The 19,987-nt window shown below is 37.4% G+C and overlaps 1 protein-coding gene across 1 annotated transcript in view; it reads right to left on the bottom strand.

Moving 5' to 3' along the window:
• Window positions 1–385: 385 nt before the first annotated feature.
• The window catches only part of AMN1 (antagonist of mitotic exit network 1 homolog), a 417,395-nt gene continuing 397,793 nt past the window's right edge, over window positions 386–19,987 (bottom strand). The window contains exons 6-7 of the mRNA XM_053719024.1: window positions 9,964–10,075; window positions 386–737 (exon numbers count right to left, since the gene is read on the bottom strand). Of these exons, the coding sequence (XP_053574999.1) occupies window positions 664–737; window positions 9,964–10,075 (186 nt within the window). The 3' untranslated portion in view covers window positions 386–663. The remainder of the gene's footprint in view (window positions 738–9,963; window positions 10,076–19,987) is intronic.

Below are 19,987 nucleotides of genomic sequence, written 5' to 3'. Positions count from 1 at the left end.
AATGATAATTTGTGCAAAAAATATTGAAACATTTTAATATTAGCTTAATATTGGCTACAATTTTAGCCGAGTGGTCAGTAAAATCAGCCTGGTGATGTGCCCATTAAAAATACCTTGGGGAGAACACTACTGTATATCTAGCTGCTTTGTACCATGTGGTTTACATTTGTCATAAACTGGATGTTCGATCTGTCCCCCTTGCCCATACAGGCAAGAATAAAGCAGGAGACAGTTGTCATATATATATATATATATATATATATATATATATATATATATATATATATATATATATTCTATGGGACAAGTCTCAATCAGGTTTCTAAAGGATAACTGAGGATTGTGTTTATTATAAGGATTATGTACACACACAGTGAGATTCAAATTACTTGAAAATGCTTAATATTTATTAAAAATAGTGCAACTTCTCATCATGAAAATGAATCAAGTAAATATAATTATAGTGTATGTTGGTTTTCAAATCCCTTTCAGGAAGATATTTGAATAAAAAAGATTAATGTTTCTCTATTGATGTATTTGCAACACAGAACTGATAGCTTATTAGTTTCCTTTGTAAATTCCAAACCAACAATAACACAAATGAAATTAACATTGTGACATAACAAACAAGTGCATAGTTGTAGTGGAAAACATTGATTGTAGTTAATAAACAGTCCATGTGACTTGCTTTATCTTATTTGGTCCGACCAGCTGTTCCAAGGCTTCTCTGGAACGATCTGGGGAAAAGAGATATGAGCAGATGAACATGACACAGTGTAGCTTTTAAGCTTTTAGACAACTGAACTAGAATTTTATAGTGTTAACTGATTTACAAACTTTAAGGTAGGTCTACAAGGATAATTGTAGTAGGCAATGCCAACATAGTAACATAGTAGATGAAGTTGAAAGAAGACAGAAGTCCATCAAGTTCAACCTATACATTTTAAATTTATCTACGGTATTGGCAGTCACTACCTCCTTAGGCAAGATGTTACACAATTTGATTGCTCTTACCATGAAAAAATGTGTTTTGTTGCTGGAGAGGAAATCTCCTTTCCTCTAGCCTTAAAGGGACACTGAACCCAATTTTTTTCTTTCATGATTCAGATAGAGCATGTAATTTTAAGCAACTTTCTAATTTACTCCTATTATCAATTTTTCTTCGTTCTCTTGCTATCTTTATTTTAAAAGCAGGAATGTAAATCTTAGCAGCCAGCCCATTTTAGGTTCAGCACCATGGATAGCGCTTGCTTATTGGAGGCTTACATCTACCCACCAATAAGCAAGCATAACCCAGGTTCTTAACTAAAAATGGTCCAACTCCTATGCGCACATTCCTACTTTTTAAATAAAGATAGCAAGAGAACAAAGAAAAATTGATAATAGGAGTAAATTAGAAAGTTGCTTTACATTTTATGTTCTATCTGAATCATTAAAGAAAAAATTTGTGTTCAGTGTCCCTTTAAATTGTGACCTCTTGTCACAAACAACTGCCTTGGAATAAACAGTGATTCTGCCAAATCTGTATATGGGCTTTGAATATATTTATATAAAGTAATCATATAACCTCTCAAGCACCTTTTTTTCTTGAGTAACCCATCCAAATTTGTCTAACTTTTCTTTGTAGTTTAAATCCTACATTTCCCTTATTATTTTTGTGGGCCTTCTCTGAACTTTTTCTAATTCTGTAATGTCCCTTTTTAAAATTGTTCCCCCAAACTGCACTCATACTCAAGATGAGGTCTTACCAGGGATTTATACAGCAACAGAAATAGGCTTTTTTTCCCTTGCATCTATGCCTCTTTTATTACATACTTTCATTTTTAGATTGTCATCTCAAAGTATGCTTAAATCCTTTTCCTCCTCTGTTTTGCTAAGTGTAGTCCCATTTAAATAATAGGTAGCTTGCATATTTTTTCGTCCAAAACATAGAACCTTACATTTACCAATTCCTCCAATTTTTGTAAATCCCCTTGCAAAGCCAAGCAATTAGATTCTGCACTGACCTAATCACCGTACACACCTTTGTATCATCTGCAAAAATAGAGATGGTGCTATTTAATCCTGCCTCTAAGTCATTTATAAAAATATTACAAATAATAGAACCCAGCACTGATCCTTGGTGGACTTCACTAATTACGTTATATAGCTGTCATGGCTTTATTGATGTCATCCACTGTATTTGATTGACATTTTGTTACATAACATCCTGATTGGTTAGTCTTAGAATCAATAAGAACTTCTTTGAAGATCAGATAAATACAAGGGAACTGGAGACTAGGGGGGGTAGTTATCAAGCCGTCAACCTCAAATACGCTGCGTATTCCGCAGCGTATTTGTGGCGAGGCTGATACGCCTTAGTTATCAAAGGCTCGAGACCGGCAAAAGTAGAATTTTGTGACGTCAGCTTCGATCCGCCGGACTCAGTCCGACACAGATCGATTCTTACGTCACTCCAGATGTTCCGCACACAAGTGCGGCACATTCTCACTACTTTTGCTAGCTATCAAAAAACTAGCAGGTACGCTCGGCACTTTTACGGCCCAGCGTACCTGGTTTTCAAAGCGCCAGCCTGGAGGCGGCGGATCCCATAGGAATCAATGGGAGTCTGACCATAGCGAAAGTACAAGTTCGCTGCTGACAGACATCCCATTGATTCCTATGGGAGCTGTCTACACCTAACACCCTAACATGTACCCCGAGTCTAAACACCACTAATCTGACCCCCCCTACACCGCCGCAACTAAATAAAGTTATTACCCCCTAAACCGCCGCTCCCGGAGCCCACCGCAACTATAATAAATGTATTAACCCCTAACCCGCCGCTCCCTGAACCCGCCGCAACCTATATTAAATGTATTAACCCCTATCCTGCCCCCCCTACACCGTCGCCACCTATAATAAATTTATTAACCCCTATCCTGCCCCCCACTACGCCGCCGCCACTGTAATAAAATGATTAACCCCTAAACCTAAGTCTAACCCTAACGCCCCCTAACTTAAATATTAATTAAATAAATCTAAATAAATTAACTCTTATTAACTAAATGAATCCTATTTAAAACTAAATACTTACCTTTAAAATAAACCCTAATATAGCTACAATATAAATAATAATTATATTCTAGCTATCTTAGGATTTATTTTTATTTTACAGGTACCTTTCAATTTATTTTAACTAGGTACAATAGCTATTAAATAGTTATTAACTATTTAATAGCTTACCTAGCTAAAATAAAGAGAAATGTACCTGTGAAATAAATCCTAACCTAAGTTACAATTACACCTAACACTACACTATACTTTAATAAATTATTCCTATTTAAAAATAAATACTTACCTGTAAAATAAACCCTAAGATAGCTACAATGTAATTAATAATTACATTGTAGCTATCTTAGGATTTATATTTACTTTACAGGTAACTTTGTATTTATTTTAGCTAGTTAGAATAGTTATTAAATAGTTATTAACTATTTAATAACTACCTAGCTAAAAGAAATACAAAATTACCTGTAAAATAAATCCTAACTTAAGTTACAATTAAACCTAATACTACACTATCATTAAATTAACTAAATAAACTACCTACAAAGAACTACAATGAAATACAATTACATAAACTAACTAAAGTACAAAAAATAAAAAAAGCTAAGTTACAAAAAATAAAAAATTAAGTTACAAACATGTTAAAAATATTACAACAATTTTAAGCTACTTACACCTAATCTAAGCCCCCTAATAAAATAACAAACCCCCCCAAAATAAAAAAAATCCCTACCCTATTCTAAATTACATAAATTTCAAAGCTCTTTTACCTTACCAGCCCTTAAAAGGGCCATTTGTGGGGGCATGCCCCAAAAAGTTCAGCTCTTTTGCCTGTAAAAGAAAAATACAACCCCCCCCCCAACATTAAAACCCACCACCCACATACCCCTAATCTAACCCAAACCCCCCTTACAAAAACCTAACACTAATCCCCTGAAGATCATCCTACCTTGAGTCGTCTTCACTCAGCCGAGCCACCGATGGAACTGAAGAGGACATCCGGAGCGGAAGAAGTTAATCCTCCAAGCGGCGCTGAAGAAGTCTTCGATCCGGCCGATGTCATCTTCAAAGAGGCGCTGAAGAGGTCTTCTATCCGGGCGAAGTCATCTTCCAAGCCGGGTCTTCAATCTTCCTTCCGCCGACGCGGAACCACCTTCTTCACCGACGGACTACGACGAATGACGGCTCCTTTAAGGGACGTCATCCAAGATGGCGTCCCCTCAATTCCGATTGGCTGATAGGATTCTATCAGCCAATCGGAATTAAGGTAGGAAAATCTGATTGGCTGATGGAATCAGCCAATCAGATTCAAGTTCAATCCGATTGGCTGATCCAATCAGCCAATCAGATTGAGCTCGCATTCTATTGGCTGATCGGAACAGCCAATAGAATGCGAGCTCAATCTGATTGGCTGATTCCATCAGCCAATCAGATTTTCCTACCTTAATTCCGATTGGCTGATAGAATCCTATCAGCCAATCGGAATTGAGGGGACGCCATCTTGGATGACGTCCCTTAAAGGAGCCGTCATTCGTCGTAGTCCGTCGGTGAAGAAGGTGGTTCCGCGTCGGCGGAAGGAAGATTGAAGACCCGGCTTGGAAGATGACTTCGCCCGGATAGAAGACCTCTTCAGCGCCTCTTTGAAGATGACATCGGCCGGATCGAAGACTTCTTCAGCGCCGCTTGGAGGATTAACTTCTTCCGCTCCGGATGTCCTCTTCAGTTCCATCGGTGGCTCGGCTGAGTGAAGACGACTCAAGGTAGGATGATCTTCAGGGGATTAGTGTTAGGTTTTTGTAAGGGGGGTTTGGGTTAGATTAGGGGTATGTGGGTGGTGGGTTTTAATGTTGGGGGGGGGGTTGTATTTTTCTTTTACAGGCAAAAGAGCTGAACTTTTTGGGGCATGCCCCCACAAATGGCCCTTTTAAGGGCTGGTAAGGTAAAAGAGCTTTGAAATTTATGTAATTTAGAATAGGGTAGGGATTTTTTTTATTTTGGGGGGGTTTGTTATTTTATTAGGGGGCTTAGATTAGGTGTAAGTAGCTTAAAATTGTTGTAATATTTTTAACATGTTTGTAACTTAATTTTTTATTTTTTGTAACTTAGCTTTTTTTATTTTTTGTACTTTAGTTAGTTTATGTAATTGTATTTCATTGTAGTTCTTTGTAGGTAGTTTATTTAGTTAATTTAATGATAGTGTAGTATTAGGTTTAATTGTAACTTAAGTTAGGATTTATTTTACAGGTAATTTTGTATTTCTTTTAGCTAGGTAGTTATTAAATAGTTAATAACTATTTAATAACTATTCTAACTAGCTAAAATAAATACAAAGTTACCTGTAAAATAAATATAAATCCTAAGATAGCTATAATATAATTATTAATTACATTGTAGCTATCTTAGGGTTTATTTTACAGGTAAGTATTTAGTTTTAAATAGGAATAATTTATTAAAGTATAGTGTAGTGTTAGGTGTAATTGTAACTTAGGTTAGGATTTATTTCACAGGTACATTTCTCTTTATTTTAGCTAGGTAAGCTATTAAATAGTTAATAACTATTTAATAGTTATTGTACATGGTTAAAATAAATTGAAAGGTACCTGTAAAATAAAAAGAAATCCTAAGATAGCTAGAATATAATTATTATTTATATTGTAGCTATATTAGGGTTTATTTTAAAGGTAAGTATTTAGTTTTAAATATGATTCATTTAGTTAATAAGAGTTAATTTATTTAGATTTATTTAATTAATATTTAAGTTAGGGGGGTGTTATGGTTAGGGTTAGACTTAGGTTTAGGGGTTAATCATTTTATTACAGTGGCGGCGGCGTAGTGGGGGGCAGGATAGGGGTTAATAAATTTATTATAGGTTGCGGCGGGTTCATGGAGCGGCGGTTTAGGGGTTAAACTATTTATTTAGTTGCGGAGAGGTGCGGGATCAGCAGGATAGGGGTTAATAATTTTATAATAGAGGGCGACGGTATAGGGGGGCAGGATAGGGGTTACTAGGTATAATGTAGGTGGCAGCGGTGTCCGGGAGCGGCGGTTTAGGGGTTAATACATTTATAAGACTTGCGGCGGGGTCTAGGAGCGGCGGTTTAGGGGTTAGTAACTTTATTTAGTTGCGGGGGCCTCCGGGGGCGCCGGTATAGGGGGTAGAACAGTGTAGTTTAGTGTGAGTGCTTAGTGACAGGCTAGCAATAAAGCTGGGAAAAAGCCGAAGGGCAGCGAGATCGGATGAGTGATAACTGTCACAGTCCGCTGCTCATCGCCCCGCGGCTTTTTGACAGCTTTATTTGATAACTTAGGCGAACGTATTCAAGGTCCGCGGCGGCGAAGGTAGGCGAGCTTAGGCGGACGTATTGGGCCGGCGAAGCCAGAAAAGTAGACGGCTTGATAAGTAGCCCCCAACGCCTAGACTAAGGTGTGAAAAAGGAAACAAAGTTACTCTGATGCTGTTGGATACCATAGGCTGAAGAGAGGTTACATTGAAACTTGGATTTTGATAGGTACTTTGGGGGCTTTTTTTTAGGGATTTTATTTTTGGGGGTTTAGCATTTGGAGGGTGGGATATGTAAAGTGTGATCATTTAAGGCACTTTAGGTGATTGTGGTGGAGTATTACTTTGACAGTTAATTTTCATGGGACCTGTGGGTCAGGTAGTTTTTATAATATTGGGGCTGGATCGTGGTTAGGCTTAATTGCAATGGGACTACATTGGAATAATGGCTACTGGGCACTATCATGTACCATTATTATTGTAGCAGGATTCAGAAGCTCCTTACAGGATGCTCATAACAAGGAGCCATAAAGAGATATTTAGTGATACACATATAGCTCATTGTGATGAAATCATAGTAATCAATGTGTGATCTAGTTACTAAAATGGATTCACTCTAGCGTGTTTCATAATAGATCAATTAAACTGACAAGATGTATCCCTAACTGTTTTTAATGTGTTTATTGCAGGGCACAACAGGCAGGAACCGCTTCCCCTCTTGAATATGAAGACTATCATACCTCTATAGATATCAGATGACCGGTCTCCTAGATGACCTTTACAACAAGCACACCTCCATTTCAGACCCAAAATAAGACACATAGCCCCTATTTTGAAAACCTTAAGTCCACTATTTTTCATTTATAGGTGAAATTTCCAAGTGGTTACAATGGGTGGTATCTTTGCTCTCCAGATGTCAGGTGATGCCATAATAAATGGTAAATACTATACCACACTGATCCTATTTGGGTGTCTGGTGAGAACGCCTTATCTTCCCCAACCATAGGAATTTGTCATAGGAATCTACCCTTTGAAAGAAGGGAATCCAATTAATCACATAAAGAAGTTAATGCTTCTATCTCTGTAATGTCATTTTTATATCAATCATGATCGTTAGCAACTGCTGTTTTTATTTTGTTTTCTGCACTAGGGTTTAGAGATCGTGGTTTTTCAGATAGCGCACAGAGAGGCAGCCACAGTTTTCTTTCGTCTCTTGTGTTTATTTTCTATTGGAAACTTTGAGTGTCGTAGCACTACTCATATTACTTTTAACAAGAATTATTTATTTTATATTGATAACTCTTTGCCAAGTAACCTCTTAACGGATTTACAACCTATTCTCGAACAATATTATAAACGATCAATGTGTTTTCCTTTGTGGCAGCTGGAGACATGGCAGGAAAGCCTACCTAAATTGTTAACACAAAAGAATGTTGGGGGGACCTCTCAGACCCCTTTAAAATGAGCTGTGCAGCTTGTATAGAGGAGGAAGTGGTGGGCATTTGTCAGAACCATTGGGGAACTTATCCAGTGTCTAAAGAAAATGCTCAGAGGAATGTTCTGTATCGAATAGCGCATTACAAATACAAATATTCATGGTACCGCTGTTTTGCACCTAAGAGGATGTCTTTGTTTGACTATTGTGTGCTTTTGGAACAGATCTGCCAATAAAGGAGGACTATTATTTTGGACAGGCATTTAATTTGATTGAATTTAAGCTATTATTGCATTCAATTGTACAACTGTACAAAAGTTTTTTTATAAAGTATTTTAACAATCAAAGTAGTGATTCTCTTACTGGTGCTGCTATCCTATTGGATTAACCATAACTACAATAATCTCCAACAGCATTAATCCTAAAGAGACCCCAAAAACTTAATTTACCACTTAAAAGCCCCATTCACAATTAATTTTTCAATTAAATCATATATTATAAACATTCAGAAGCAGTGTTTGGCAGAAGATGAACAGTTTTCAAGATGTAGCTCATTTTATCTACAGTGTTCTTTTAAAACAGGGGTGTCCAAACTTTGCTCTCCAGAGGTTTTGGAACTACATTTCCCATGATGCTCAGCTAGATAAAATGCTGGCTGAGCATCATCGGAAATGTGGTTCCAAAACCTCTGGAGAGCAAAGTTTGGACACCCCTGTTTTAAAAGCTTCTATGGACCTTTAAATGGGTGATTAAGTTAATCACCAAAATTAACTAGAACAAAAAAAAAATATTTCACAAAATATAAAAAAACAAATGTGTCAAATTAAGTTGTATTGGGATGAGAAATTTGGTGCACATTGAAAAACATTCCTGTAGAAGTCACTATAACATCACTCTCAGATATACACTGATTGAGTATTATAAATATAGTGATATTAGAGGACAACTGAAAGGCTTGTTCTCCCACATACCAAAACAGAAATATGATAAGACAGATATAAGACAACACACAAGAAGTTACAGTCATTTTTATTACAAAGCGTCGGCTATTTTGACTCTCTCCAAGGCTGTCACCTTATGTGCACATCTAATAATGCTATTTATGTAATTATTTGTTCTGTGCCTGAGGCTGTATATTTAAGATACATCACTCAGCCAGTAATAGAACCTTAGCTTATAAATAAAAGGTGTATCGAAGTAAAAGTTAAACTTTCATGATTCTAATTTATTTTTTCTCTTGGTACTGTTGTTGAATAAGGAGTCAGCATATCTGTCTTGAGAACTATGGGTCAGATTTAACAAAGTGAGGTGGACAGGGGCAACAGAGGCTTTGCATCTAGCGGGTAGCAATATGCTGGAGCATTTACCATTGCACACTACAGCTATAGTGTGCAACGCCGCCCCCTGCTCGCTAGAGCAACATCTGTCAATCTCCCAGGTCTGAAATGTCCGGGAGTATTGACGTACGCCACATAACAGGTAGTGAAATGGTTTAAGAAGCAGTGGTCTGATTTTGTTTATGTGAACCTGCAGCCAAAGGTGCTCCAGCCCCTTGATGGCAGCTGTGTATGTAACAATTGTATACATATAGTGCTCAAATCATGTGAGCCTCCTACCTCAGTATGCTCTCATGGAGAGGGGCTATGTTGTAATAAAGAATACCAAGAGGAATATGTAAATTAACTGGAAAGGTTTTTTTTATTGTACACTCTGTCTGAATCATGAAAGTTTAATGTCGTCTTCCATGCCCCTTTAACAAATGAGGACTTAAAAATATCACTTGTAGTTGTGACTACAGATAGACTCAAGACTTACTGAATCATAATAAAGAATATGAAGAAAAGATGTTATGTCATAAATATACTAAATGGATTCATGTGTACAATGGACTAAATGTTAGATCACTGTTTCTTAACCTCTCCTCAGCCTCAGAAGTGGTGGATTAAAATCACCACTGCTTGATCCTACTGAGGTGATTGACAGCCCCAGCTCTTGCACAATTGGTTCTTGTGCGATGCTAAATGAAGATAGCATGATGCTGTCTGCTTGTTTCCAAGTTGGGAACATCTCTCTTTGGATTTTAAAAAAAAGGAGCCCTTCTGCATGCTTATTTGAGAGGAATGGACACCCCTGTTAAATTGTCAACTTTTTGCCAACTTTTTTTATCCTCTGGACTTTTGAAGTAGGAAAGACAACTGACCTGTGATAAGTGGGCATCCATGGAAGAGTAGGATGTATATATGAGGACAGTGGGTAAGTACTGCATCCACAGATGTATCAGTCAAGTGAACACAACGGTCCATATGAATTTCCTGTTAGGAATAATACAATAATTGTTAGGTGAAATTTGAAACAAACTACCTACTTAAGATTCCTTTTAATGAATACATAGAATTAATTATTACTATAATAACATTCTCATTCTATAGATGAGCACATAAGTAAAAAAATGGTTATGCGCTAGGCAGCAATGATTAAGTCAATACAAAAATGTAATATACAATATGGCAGAAATGATTACGTCCCGTGATTAATGTATACTACATTTGTTTTTTAAAATGTGGGTTGATGAATACATGAGAAAGCAAGCACAGTGACCATTTAAACAGCAAAAACATAATTTATGTAAGAACTTACCTGATAAATTAATTTCTTTCATATTGGCAATAGTCCATGAGCTAGTGACGTATGGGATATACAATCCTACCAGGAGGGGCAAAGTTTCACAAACCTCAAAATGCCTATAAATACACCCCTCACCACACCCACAATTCAGTTTAACGAATAGCCAAGTAGTGGGGTGATAAGAAAGGAGTAAAAAGCATCAAGAAAGGAATTTGGAAATAATTGTGCTTTATACAAAAAAATCATAACCACCAACAAAAAAGGGTGGGCTTCATGGACTCTTGCCAATATGAAAGAAATTAATTTATCAGGTAAGTTCTTACATAAATTATGTTTTCTTTCATGTAATTGGCAAGAGTCCATGAGCTAGTGACGTATGGGATAGCAATACCCAAGAAGTGGAACTCCACGCAAGAGTCACTAGAGAGGGAGGAATAAAATAAAGACAGCCATTTCACTGAAAAAATAAATAAATCCACAACCCAAATATAAGTTTATTCTCATAAACAAAAGGAAAAACTGAAATCATAAGCAGAAGAATCAAACTGAAACAGCTGCCTGAAGAACTTTTCTACCAAAGACTGCTTCCGAAGAAGCAAATACATCAAAATGGTAGAATTTAGTAAATGTATGCAAAGAAGACCAAGTTGCTGCTTTGCAAATCTGATCAACTGAAGCTTCATTCTTAAAAGCCCAAGAAGTGTAAACTGATCTAGTAGAATGAGCTGTAATTCTCTGAGGCGGGGTTGTACCCGACTCCAAATAAGCTTGATGAATCAATAGTTTTAACCACGATGCCAAAGAATTGGCAGAAGCCTTCTGACCTTTCCTGGTACCAGAAAAGATAACAAATAGAGTAGAAGTCTTCCTGAAATCTTTAGTAGCTTCAACATAATATTTCAGAGCTCTCACCACATCCAAAGAATGTAAAGATCTATCCAAATAATTCGTAGGATTAGGACACAAAGAAGGGGCAACAATTTCTCTATTAATGTTGTTATCATTCACAACCTTAGGTAAGAATTTAAATGAAGTCCGCAAAACTGCCTTATCCTGATGAAAAATCAGAAAAGGAGATTCACAAGAGAGATAATTCAGAAACTCTTCTAGCAGAAGCGATAGCCAAAAGGAACAACACTTTCCAAGAAAGTAGTTTAATGTACAAAGAATGCATAGGCTCAAATGGAGGAGCCTGTAAAGCCTTCAAAACCAAATTAAGACTCCAAGGAGGAGAGATTAATTTAATGACAGGCTTGATACGAACCAAAGCCTGTACAAAACAGTGAATATCAGGAAGTTTAGCAATCTTTCTGTGGAATAAAACAGAAAGAGCAGAGATTTGTCCTTTCAAGGAACTTGCAGACAAACCTTTATCCAAACCATCCTGAAGAAACTGTAAAATTCTAGGAATTCTAAAAGAATGCCAAGAGAATTTATGAGAGGAACACCATGAAATGTAAGTCTTCCAAGCTCGCTAATAAATCTTTCTAGAAACAGATTTAAGAGCCTGTAACATAGTATTAATCACTGAATCAGAGAAACCTCTATGCTTAAGCACTAGGCGTTCAATTTCCATACCTTCAAATTTAATGATTTGAGATCCTGATGGAAAAACGGACCTTGAGACAGAAGGTCCAGTCTTAATGGAAGTGGCCAAGGTTAGCAACTGGACATCCGAACAAGATCCGCAAACCAAAACCTGTGAGGCCATGCTGGAGCCACCAGCAACACAAACGATTGCTCCATGATGATTTTGGATATCACTCTTGGAAGAAGAACTAGAGGCGGGAAAATATAAGCAGGTTGATAACACCAAGGAAGTGTCAACGCATCCACTGCTTCCGCCTGAGGATCCCTGGACCTGGACAGGTACCTGGGAAGTTTCTTGTTTAGATGAGATGCCATCAGATCTATTTCTGGAAGACCCCACATCTGAACAATTTGAGAAAACACATCTGTGTGGAGAGACAACTCTCCCGGATGTAAAGTCTGACGACCGAGATAATCCGCTTCCCTATTGTCTATAAGTGGGATATGAACCGCAGAAATTAGACAGGAGCTGGATTCCACCCAAAGAAGTATCCGAGATACTTCTTTCATAGCTTGAGGACTGTGAGTCCCACCCTGATGATTGACATATGCCACAGTTGTGATATTGTCTGTCTGAAAACAAATGAACGGTTCTCTCTTCAATAGAGGCCAAAACTGAAGAGCTCTGAGAATCACAGCACAGTTCCAAAATATTTATTGGTAATCTCGCCTCTTGAGATTTCCAAACCCCTTGTGCTGTCAGAGATCCCCAAACAGCTCCCCAACCTGAAAGACTCGCATCTGTTGTGATCACAGTCCAGGTTGGATGAACGAAAGAGGCCCCTAGAACAATACGATGGTGATCTAACCACCAAGTCAGAGATAGTCGAACATTGGGATTTAAGGATATTAACTGTGATATCCTTGTATAATCCCTGCACCATTGGTTCAGCATACAAAGCTGTAGAGGTCTCATATGAAAATGAGCAAAGGGGATCGCGTCCGATGCTGCAGTCATGAGACCTAAAACTTCCATGCACATAGCTACTGAAGGGAATGACTGAGACTGAAGGTCCCGAAAGGCTGCAACCAATTTCAAACGTCTTTTGTCCGTTAGAGACAAAGTCATGGACACTGAATCTATCTGGAAACCTAAAAAGGTTACCCTTGTCTGAGGAATCAAAGAACTCTTTGGTAAATTGATCCTCCAATCATGTTTTTGAAGAAACAACACTAGTTGATTTGTGTGAGATTCTGCAGAACGTAAAGACTGAGCAAGTACCAAGATATCGTCCAAATAAGGAAACACCGCAATACCCCGCTCTCTGATTACAGAGAGTAAGGCACCGAGAACCTTTGAAAAGATTATTGGAGCTGTCGCTAGGCCAAAAGGAAGAGCAACAAATTGGTAATGCTTGTCTAGAAAAGAGAATCTCAGAAACTGATAGTGATCTGGATGAATCGGAATATGAAGATATGCATCCCGTAAGTCTATTGTGGACATATAATGCCCTTGCTGAACAAAAGGCAGAATAGTCCTTATAGTCACCATTTTGAAAGATGGTACTCTTACATATCGAATCAAAATTTTTAGATCCAGAACTGGCCTGAATGAGTTTTCTTTCTTTGGGATAATGATAGATTTGAATAAAACCCCAGACCCTGTTCCTGAAACGGAACTGGCATGATTACCCCTGATAACTCCAGGTCTAAAACACACTTCAGAAAAGCCTGAGCCTTTACTGGATTTGCAGGGATGCGTGAGAGAAAAAATCTTCTCACAGGCGGTCTTACTCTGAATCCTATTCTGTACCCTTGAGAAACAATATTCTGAATCCATTGATTTTGGACCAAATTGATCCAAACATCTTTGAAAAATCTTAATCTGCCCCCTACCAGCTGAGCTGGAATGAGGGCCGCACCTTCATGCGGACTTGGGGGCTGGCTTTGATCTCTTAAATGGCTTGGATTTATTCCAATTCGAGGAAGGCTTCCAATTGGAAACAGATTCCATGGAGGAGGGATTAGGTTTCTGTTCTTTATTTTGTCAAAAGGAACGAAAACGGTTAGAAGCTTTAGATTTACCCTTAGGTCTTTTATCCTGAGGCAAAAAAACTCCCTTCCCCCAGTAACAGTTGAAATTATAGAATTCAACTGAGAACCAAATAACTTATTACCTTGAAAAGAAAGAGATAGCAATCTTGACTTAGAAGTCATGTCAGCATTCCAAGATTTAAGCCATAAAGCTCTTCTAGCTAAAATAGCTAAAGACATGGATTTAACATCAATTTTGATGATATCAAAAATGGCATCACAAATAAAATTATTAGCATGTTGAATCAAGTTAACAATGCTAGATAAATCATGATCCGATACTCGTTGCGCTAAAGTTTCCAACCAAAAAGTTGAAGCAGCTGCAACATCAGCCAAAGAAATCGCAGGCCTGAGAAGATGACCTGAATAGGAATAAAAGACGTACCAGGCCTATTCCATTCCTTAGAAATCATATCGGAAATAGCATCAGGAACTGGAAAAACCTCTGGAATAACCATAGGACGTTTATAAACAGAATTTAAATGTTTACTAGTTTTAATATCAAGAGGACTAGTTTCCTCCATATCCAAAGTAATCAACACTTCTTTTAACAAAGAACGAATATACTCCATTTTAAATAAATAAGAAGATTTGTCAGTGTCAATATCTGAGGCAGGATCTTCTGAACAAGATAGATCCCCATCAGAAAAGGATAAATCAGTATATTGCCGGTCATTTAAAATTTCATCAACTTTATGAGAAGTTTTAAAAGACCTTTTACGTTTATTAGAAGGCGGGATGGCCGACAAAGCCTTCTGAATAGAATCAGAAATAAATTCTTTTAAATTTACAGGTATATCTTGTGTATTATTTGTTGAGGGAACAGCAACAGGTGATGAACTACTACTGATGGATACATTCTCTGCATGTAAAAGTTTATCATGACAACTATTACAAAACACAGCAGGAGGAAAAACCTCCACAAGTTTACAACAAATGCACTTAGCTTTGGTAGAACTGTTATCAGGCAGCAGGGTTCCAACAGTGATTTCTGAGACAGTATCAGATTGAGACATCTTGCAAATGTAAGAGAAAAAAAACAACATATAAAGCAAAATTATCAATTTCCTTATATGGCAGTTTCAGGAATGGGGAAAAAATGCAAACAGCATAGCCCTCTCATAGAGAAAAAAGGCAAGAGGGATATAGGAACGGGGTCTTAAATAATTAAAAATATTTGGCACCAAGTATGACGCACAACAAACAGAAAGATATTTTTGGCGCCAAAAACGTCCGGAAATGACACACTCACATCACAGATGACGCAACCTTGTGAAGGAAGTTACGAATTTACGTCAATGAACGTAACTTGTTGGCAAAAAAATCTTGCGCCAAGAATGGCGCAATAAACTTTGGCATTTTGCGCCCTCGCGAGCCTAATTCTGCCCGCGAATTTAAAAGACAGTCAATTGAAAAAAAGACTATACCCCAGGTAAGAAATATTTTTTTCCTAAAAAAATGCATTTCCCAGATATGAAACTGACAGTCTGTAAAAGGAAATATACTGAAACCTGAATCATGGCAAATATAAGTACAATACATATATTTAGAACTTTATATAAATACATAAAGTGCCAAACCATAGCTGAGAGTGTCTTAAGTAATGAAAACATACTTACCAAAAGACACCCATCCACATAAAGCAGATAGCCAAACCAGTACTGAAACAGTTATCAGTAGAGGTAATGGAATATGAGAGTATATCATCGATCTGAAAAGGGAGGTAGGAGATGAATCTCTACGACCGATAACAGAGAACCTATGAAATAGATCTCCCGTGAGGAAAAACATTGCATTCAATAGGTGATACTTCCTTCACATCCCTCTGACATTCACTGTACTCTGAGAGGAATCGGGCTTCAAAAAAGCTGAGAAGCGCATATCAACGTAGAAATCTTAGCACAAACTTACTTCACCACCTCCATAGGAGGCAAAGTTTGTAAAACTGAATTGTGGGTGTGGTGAGCGGTGTATTTATAGGCATTTTGAGGTTTGGGAAACTTTGCCCCTCCTGGTAGGATTGTATATCCCATACGTCACTAGCTCATGGACTCTTGTCAATTACATGAAAGAAAGCATAACTAAAACATTTAATTCATGACGCATTGTTATAATACCACACAGACATTTCTCTTAATATTCTGAGCCCATAAGAGTATTAATAAATGGATAAGTGAGTTTGTTTTAATATCTGGATATGAGTGAACACTGATAAACATATAACAGGAATAACAACTCTGGAGGTAATATAAAATTATTCTGAAATCAAGAAGTAACTACTTATTAAAAACAAGCAGCATTCTTTAGCATCCTTGAAAAAGCCTAATGCATTGGTGAAATGTACGTCGGACGTTTTTATTGGACGTGACTTCACTAGGAGGGTGGGACTATACACAAACTGCCTTACTCCAACAGTTAGAGATGCTGGGGTTCTGACGATTTTTCCTACCCGTTGGAATTCGCTACCCTGTCACTGCAATCCACATACAGTACTGTGCAAAAGTCTTAGGCCACCATTAGATTTGTTGTTTTAGAAATGGTATAATGACCATATATAATTATTTCTCAGTTTCTTTATTAGATTACAACCAGCAAATACAGGATATTTGTATGCAGTATTACAAAAGAAAGAAATAAGACAAAACAGCTTCTATAGGCTAAAGTGGCAAGTATTTAGTGTGACCTTCCCTTACACTTGAGCAATAGCAGGAACCTGGCTCTCGTAAACCTAAATGGAATGAAACCCTAATTAATGTCATTAGTAACACCTGTATTTGTTCTTCTATTTCATGTCAAAATGACTGCTGTGAAAAAGGTCTATTATACCAGGTTTGTGCAAGATATGCTTGAGCATTAAATACACATGTGGTGTGAGTTTAATTCATTGGAAACTTGCAAATAACACAAACTTTCAATCACGTCATTCCATTCAAAAAGATCACAAAGACATAAAATCATACTTTTGCATCAGCAAGGCCACTTTCAAAGGGAAATCAGCAAACAAGCTGGATACTCAAGATGTGGTATTCAAGCTGTTATAAAGAAATTTGAAGAATCAGGAGAGTTCAAGGACAAAAAAAAAGGACTGGAAGGCCAAGAAAACTTTCAAAATCTGATGAGAAATTTTGCAGAGTTTTTTCATTGAGGGACTGGAAGAAGTCCAGCAAGGACCTGGCTGAGCATCTGGCAGCTTCATCAGGATGCCAAGTTGACCCTTCTACAGTCCGAACAAGCTTGATCAGTAATGGTCTTTGTGAAAGGGTAGCAGCCAAGAAACAACTTATTTTCTGAAGGGAAACAGGGAGAAAAGGCTAAGATATGCTAAAGCTCGCAAAGATTGTAATGAAGATCAGTGGAAAAGAATATTATGGAGTGACAAATCCAAGTTTTAAATTTTTGGGTCCAGTCATCGACAATATGTGAGAAGAAGTGTTGGAGAGAGATGGAAGAACGAGCGCTTGCGGCCTTCAGTGAAACATGGTGGAGGGGTCTGTCCTGGTTTGGGGCTGCTTTTCTGCCAGTAGTGTTTTGGATATTGTCCGAATTGATGGGGTCATGAATGCTGAAAAGTACAGACAGATTTTAATTCATCATGCCATTCCTTCTGGATAGCGCCTGATTGGTAATGTTTTTATTTTTCAGCATAATGATCCCAAGCACAGTGCTAATGCAGTGAAATCATATTTGGAGAGAAAAACAGCTGATGAAACACTGAGTACATAAACTTAACAAAACAGTTTATCCAATAGTAATTTACAGCACTGTATATCATCACAATTAAAGGTGACCCTTAAATTCATTAACTTACAAACAGTTAATACATTTAGGAGTCACCTTTAATTGTGATGATATATGGAGTTGGAAATTACTATTGGATAAACTGTTTTGTTAAGTTTACGTACATATCGAGGGTTAATTGTGATGATATATGGAGCTGGAAATTACTATTGGAGAAATGTTTTTTTTTAATGTTATGTACATAACGAGGGTGCACACGGCGTGCATGCAAATAAAAAACATTAAGACTTGGGATTTGCTACCCTTTTAGTTTACATGAGTGCACATACATTTCCGCATCCCACACATTCTTTACAACACATGTGGAATACAGAGACATAAGTGTGCGCATGCGCACTGACAGGGTAGCAAATTCTGACGGGCAGCAAAAAGCGACAGAACACCAGTGCTACAGTGTTTTCTATTGTTATTTATTTATTTTTTTAATATTTTTATTAAATCAAATAAATTCCAATCATGCGTTTTCAAACATTTGAAACATCATATCCAGCATTATACAGAATTCTTCAGAACAAATCATTACAATAACATCATTATTAGTTTAATTTGTACATCTCTATAACAATAATTACTGGTTCGTAGTAAAAGTATTTTTCTGGGTTATAGCAACAGGGAGTGGGAGTAAGGGTAAGGGGGGGATGAGAAAGATGGGAAGTATTAAACTAGGATAAGACACATATATGGGGGGGACATGCACCTCGTCACTTCAAGAGCTTAGTGGTTTTTTAAACAACTCAGGTTAATAGGGTAAATTCGTGTTTTGATTCCACAAAAAAAGCATATTAGTAAAATCTTCTGACTTGTTATTGAAACTATAGTACATTTCTTCTAAACTCATAACATGTTTAATCTCATCCATCCATTGTTGCATAGAAGGACTTTGAAGTTTCTTCCACATGCGTGGTATAAGTCTCTTGGCTGTATTTATCATTAATTGGAGCAATCTGTTTTTGTACTGGCAATGTAATTGCGGGAGTTTGTGAAGTAGGATTGTCTGTGCGTCAAGAGCTATTGTTTGATTAAGTTTTAGTGTAATGTAGTTTTCAACTTGTGCCCAGAAGGGTCGGATGATAGGACAGTCCCACCATATATGAGACAGTGTGCCTTGATTCCCGCATCTCCTCCAGCACATTGGAGTTGCTGTTGGATAGATTCTATGCAGTCTTACTGGAGTTAAATACCACCTGGTCAGAAGTTTATAGTTAGTCTCAACTATACCGGTAGATATAGATGACTTTTTAATCAGCTTAAAGCATGCTTTCCAGGATTGGTCACTAATCTGTGTGTTTAGCTCCCTTTCCCAAAGTAATCGAAAGGATGATGGTTTCTGTGAATCTGACTCTATTAATATCTTATATGTTAGTGATACTAAGTGTTTTGGGGCGTTAGGGAGCGGGCACATTTTCTCAAAGGGGGTACAAGCCCTCTGGAGGTCTTGTTTGTGAGGATGGTTTGAAATAAAGTGTCTGATCTGGAAATATGAGAACCATGAATTTAAAGGAGCTCCAATTTCATCCCTTATTTCCAACATTGGTTTGAGTCGACCGTCTCTCATTAAGGAACAGATCGGAACTCTAGTTACTCTATTTTGTGTGTCATCTGATATATTAAAATGTAATCCCGGGAACATACCCCTATTTAGGATCGGTAGGAGTGGGGAGTATTGTGTTGAGATGCTAGTGTTCTTGGCTACTAATTTATCCCAAATTCTTAAAGTCTCTTCGATTAGTGGGTTAAAGGATACAGTACAAGGGCGATATCTGTTAGGTATCCAGCAAACATCACTAGTTGTGACATGAGCAAGAATGCAATTATCAATTTCAACCCAAAATTTAGGTCTATGTATATGATTCCATCACACTATACGGGAGAGATGTATTGCAGTATAATAATTCAAAATATTCGGTACCCCAAGTCCCCCCAACTCTTTGGGTAGATAAAGTGTATCTAGGTTTTGAGAAGGACCATATAAACTTGTTTATACTTTTTTGTAGATTAGATATGTATGAACTGGAAGGGACGAGAGTCAGTGTTTGCATGAGGTATAAAATCCTGGGGAGGATGGTCATCTTGATTGCATTGACCCGTCCCAGCCATGAAAGATGTCCAGATCTATGCCATGTATTGAGCTCTATATCAATCTGTTTTTTAGTTTTTGGAAATTAGTTTGAACTATT

Source organism: Bombina bombina, chromosome 6 (assembly GCF_027579735.1).
Source record: "Bombina bombina isolate aBomBom1 chromosome 6, aBomBom1.pri, whole genome shotgun sequence".
NCBI classification, from domain to species: Eukaryota; Metazoa; Chordata; class Amphibia; order Anura; family Bombinatoridae; genus Bombina; species Bombina bombina.
The sequence above is the reverse complement of the archived record's forward strand: the minus strand, read 5'-3'. Positions and strand labels throughout refer to the sequence as shown.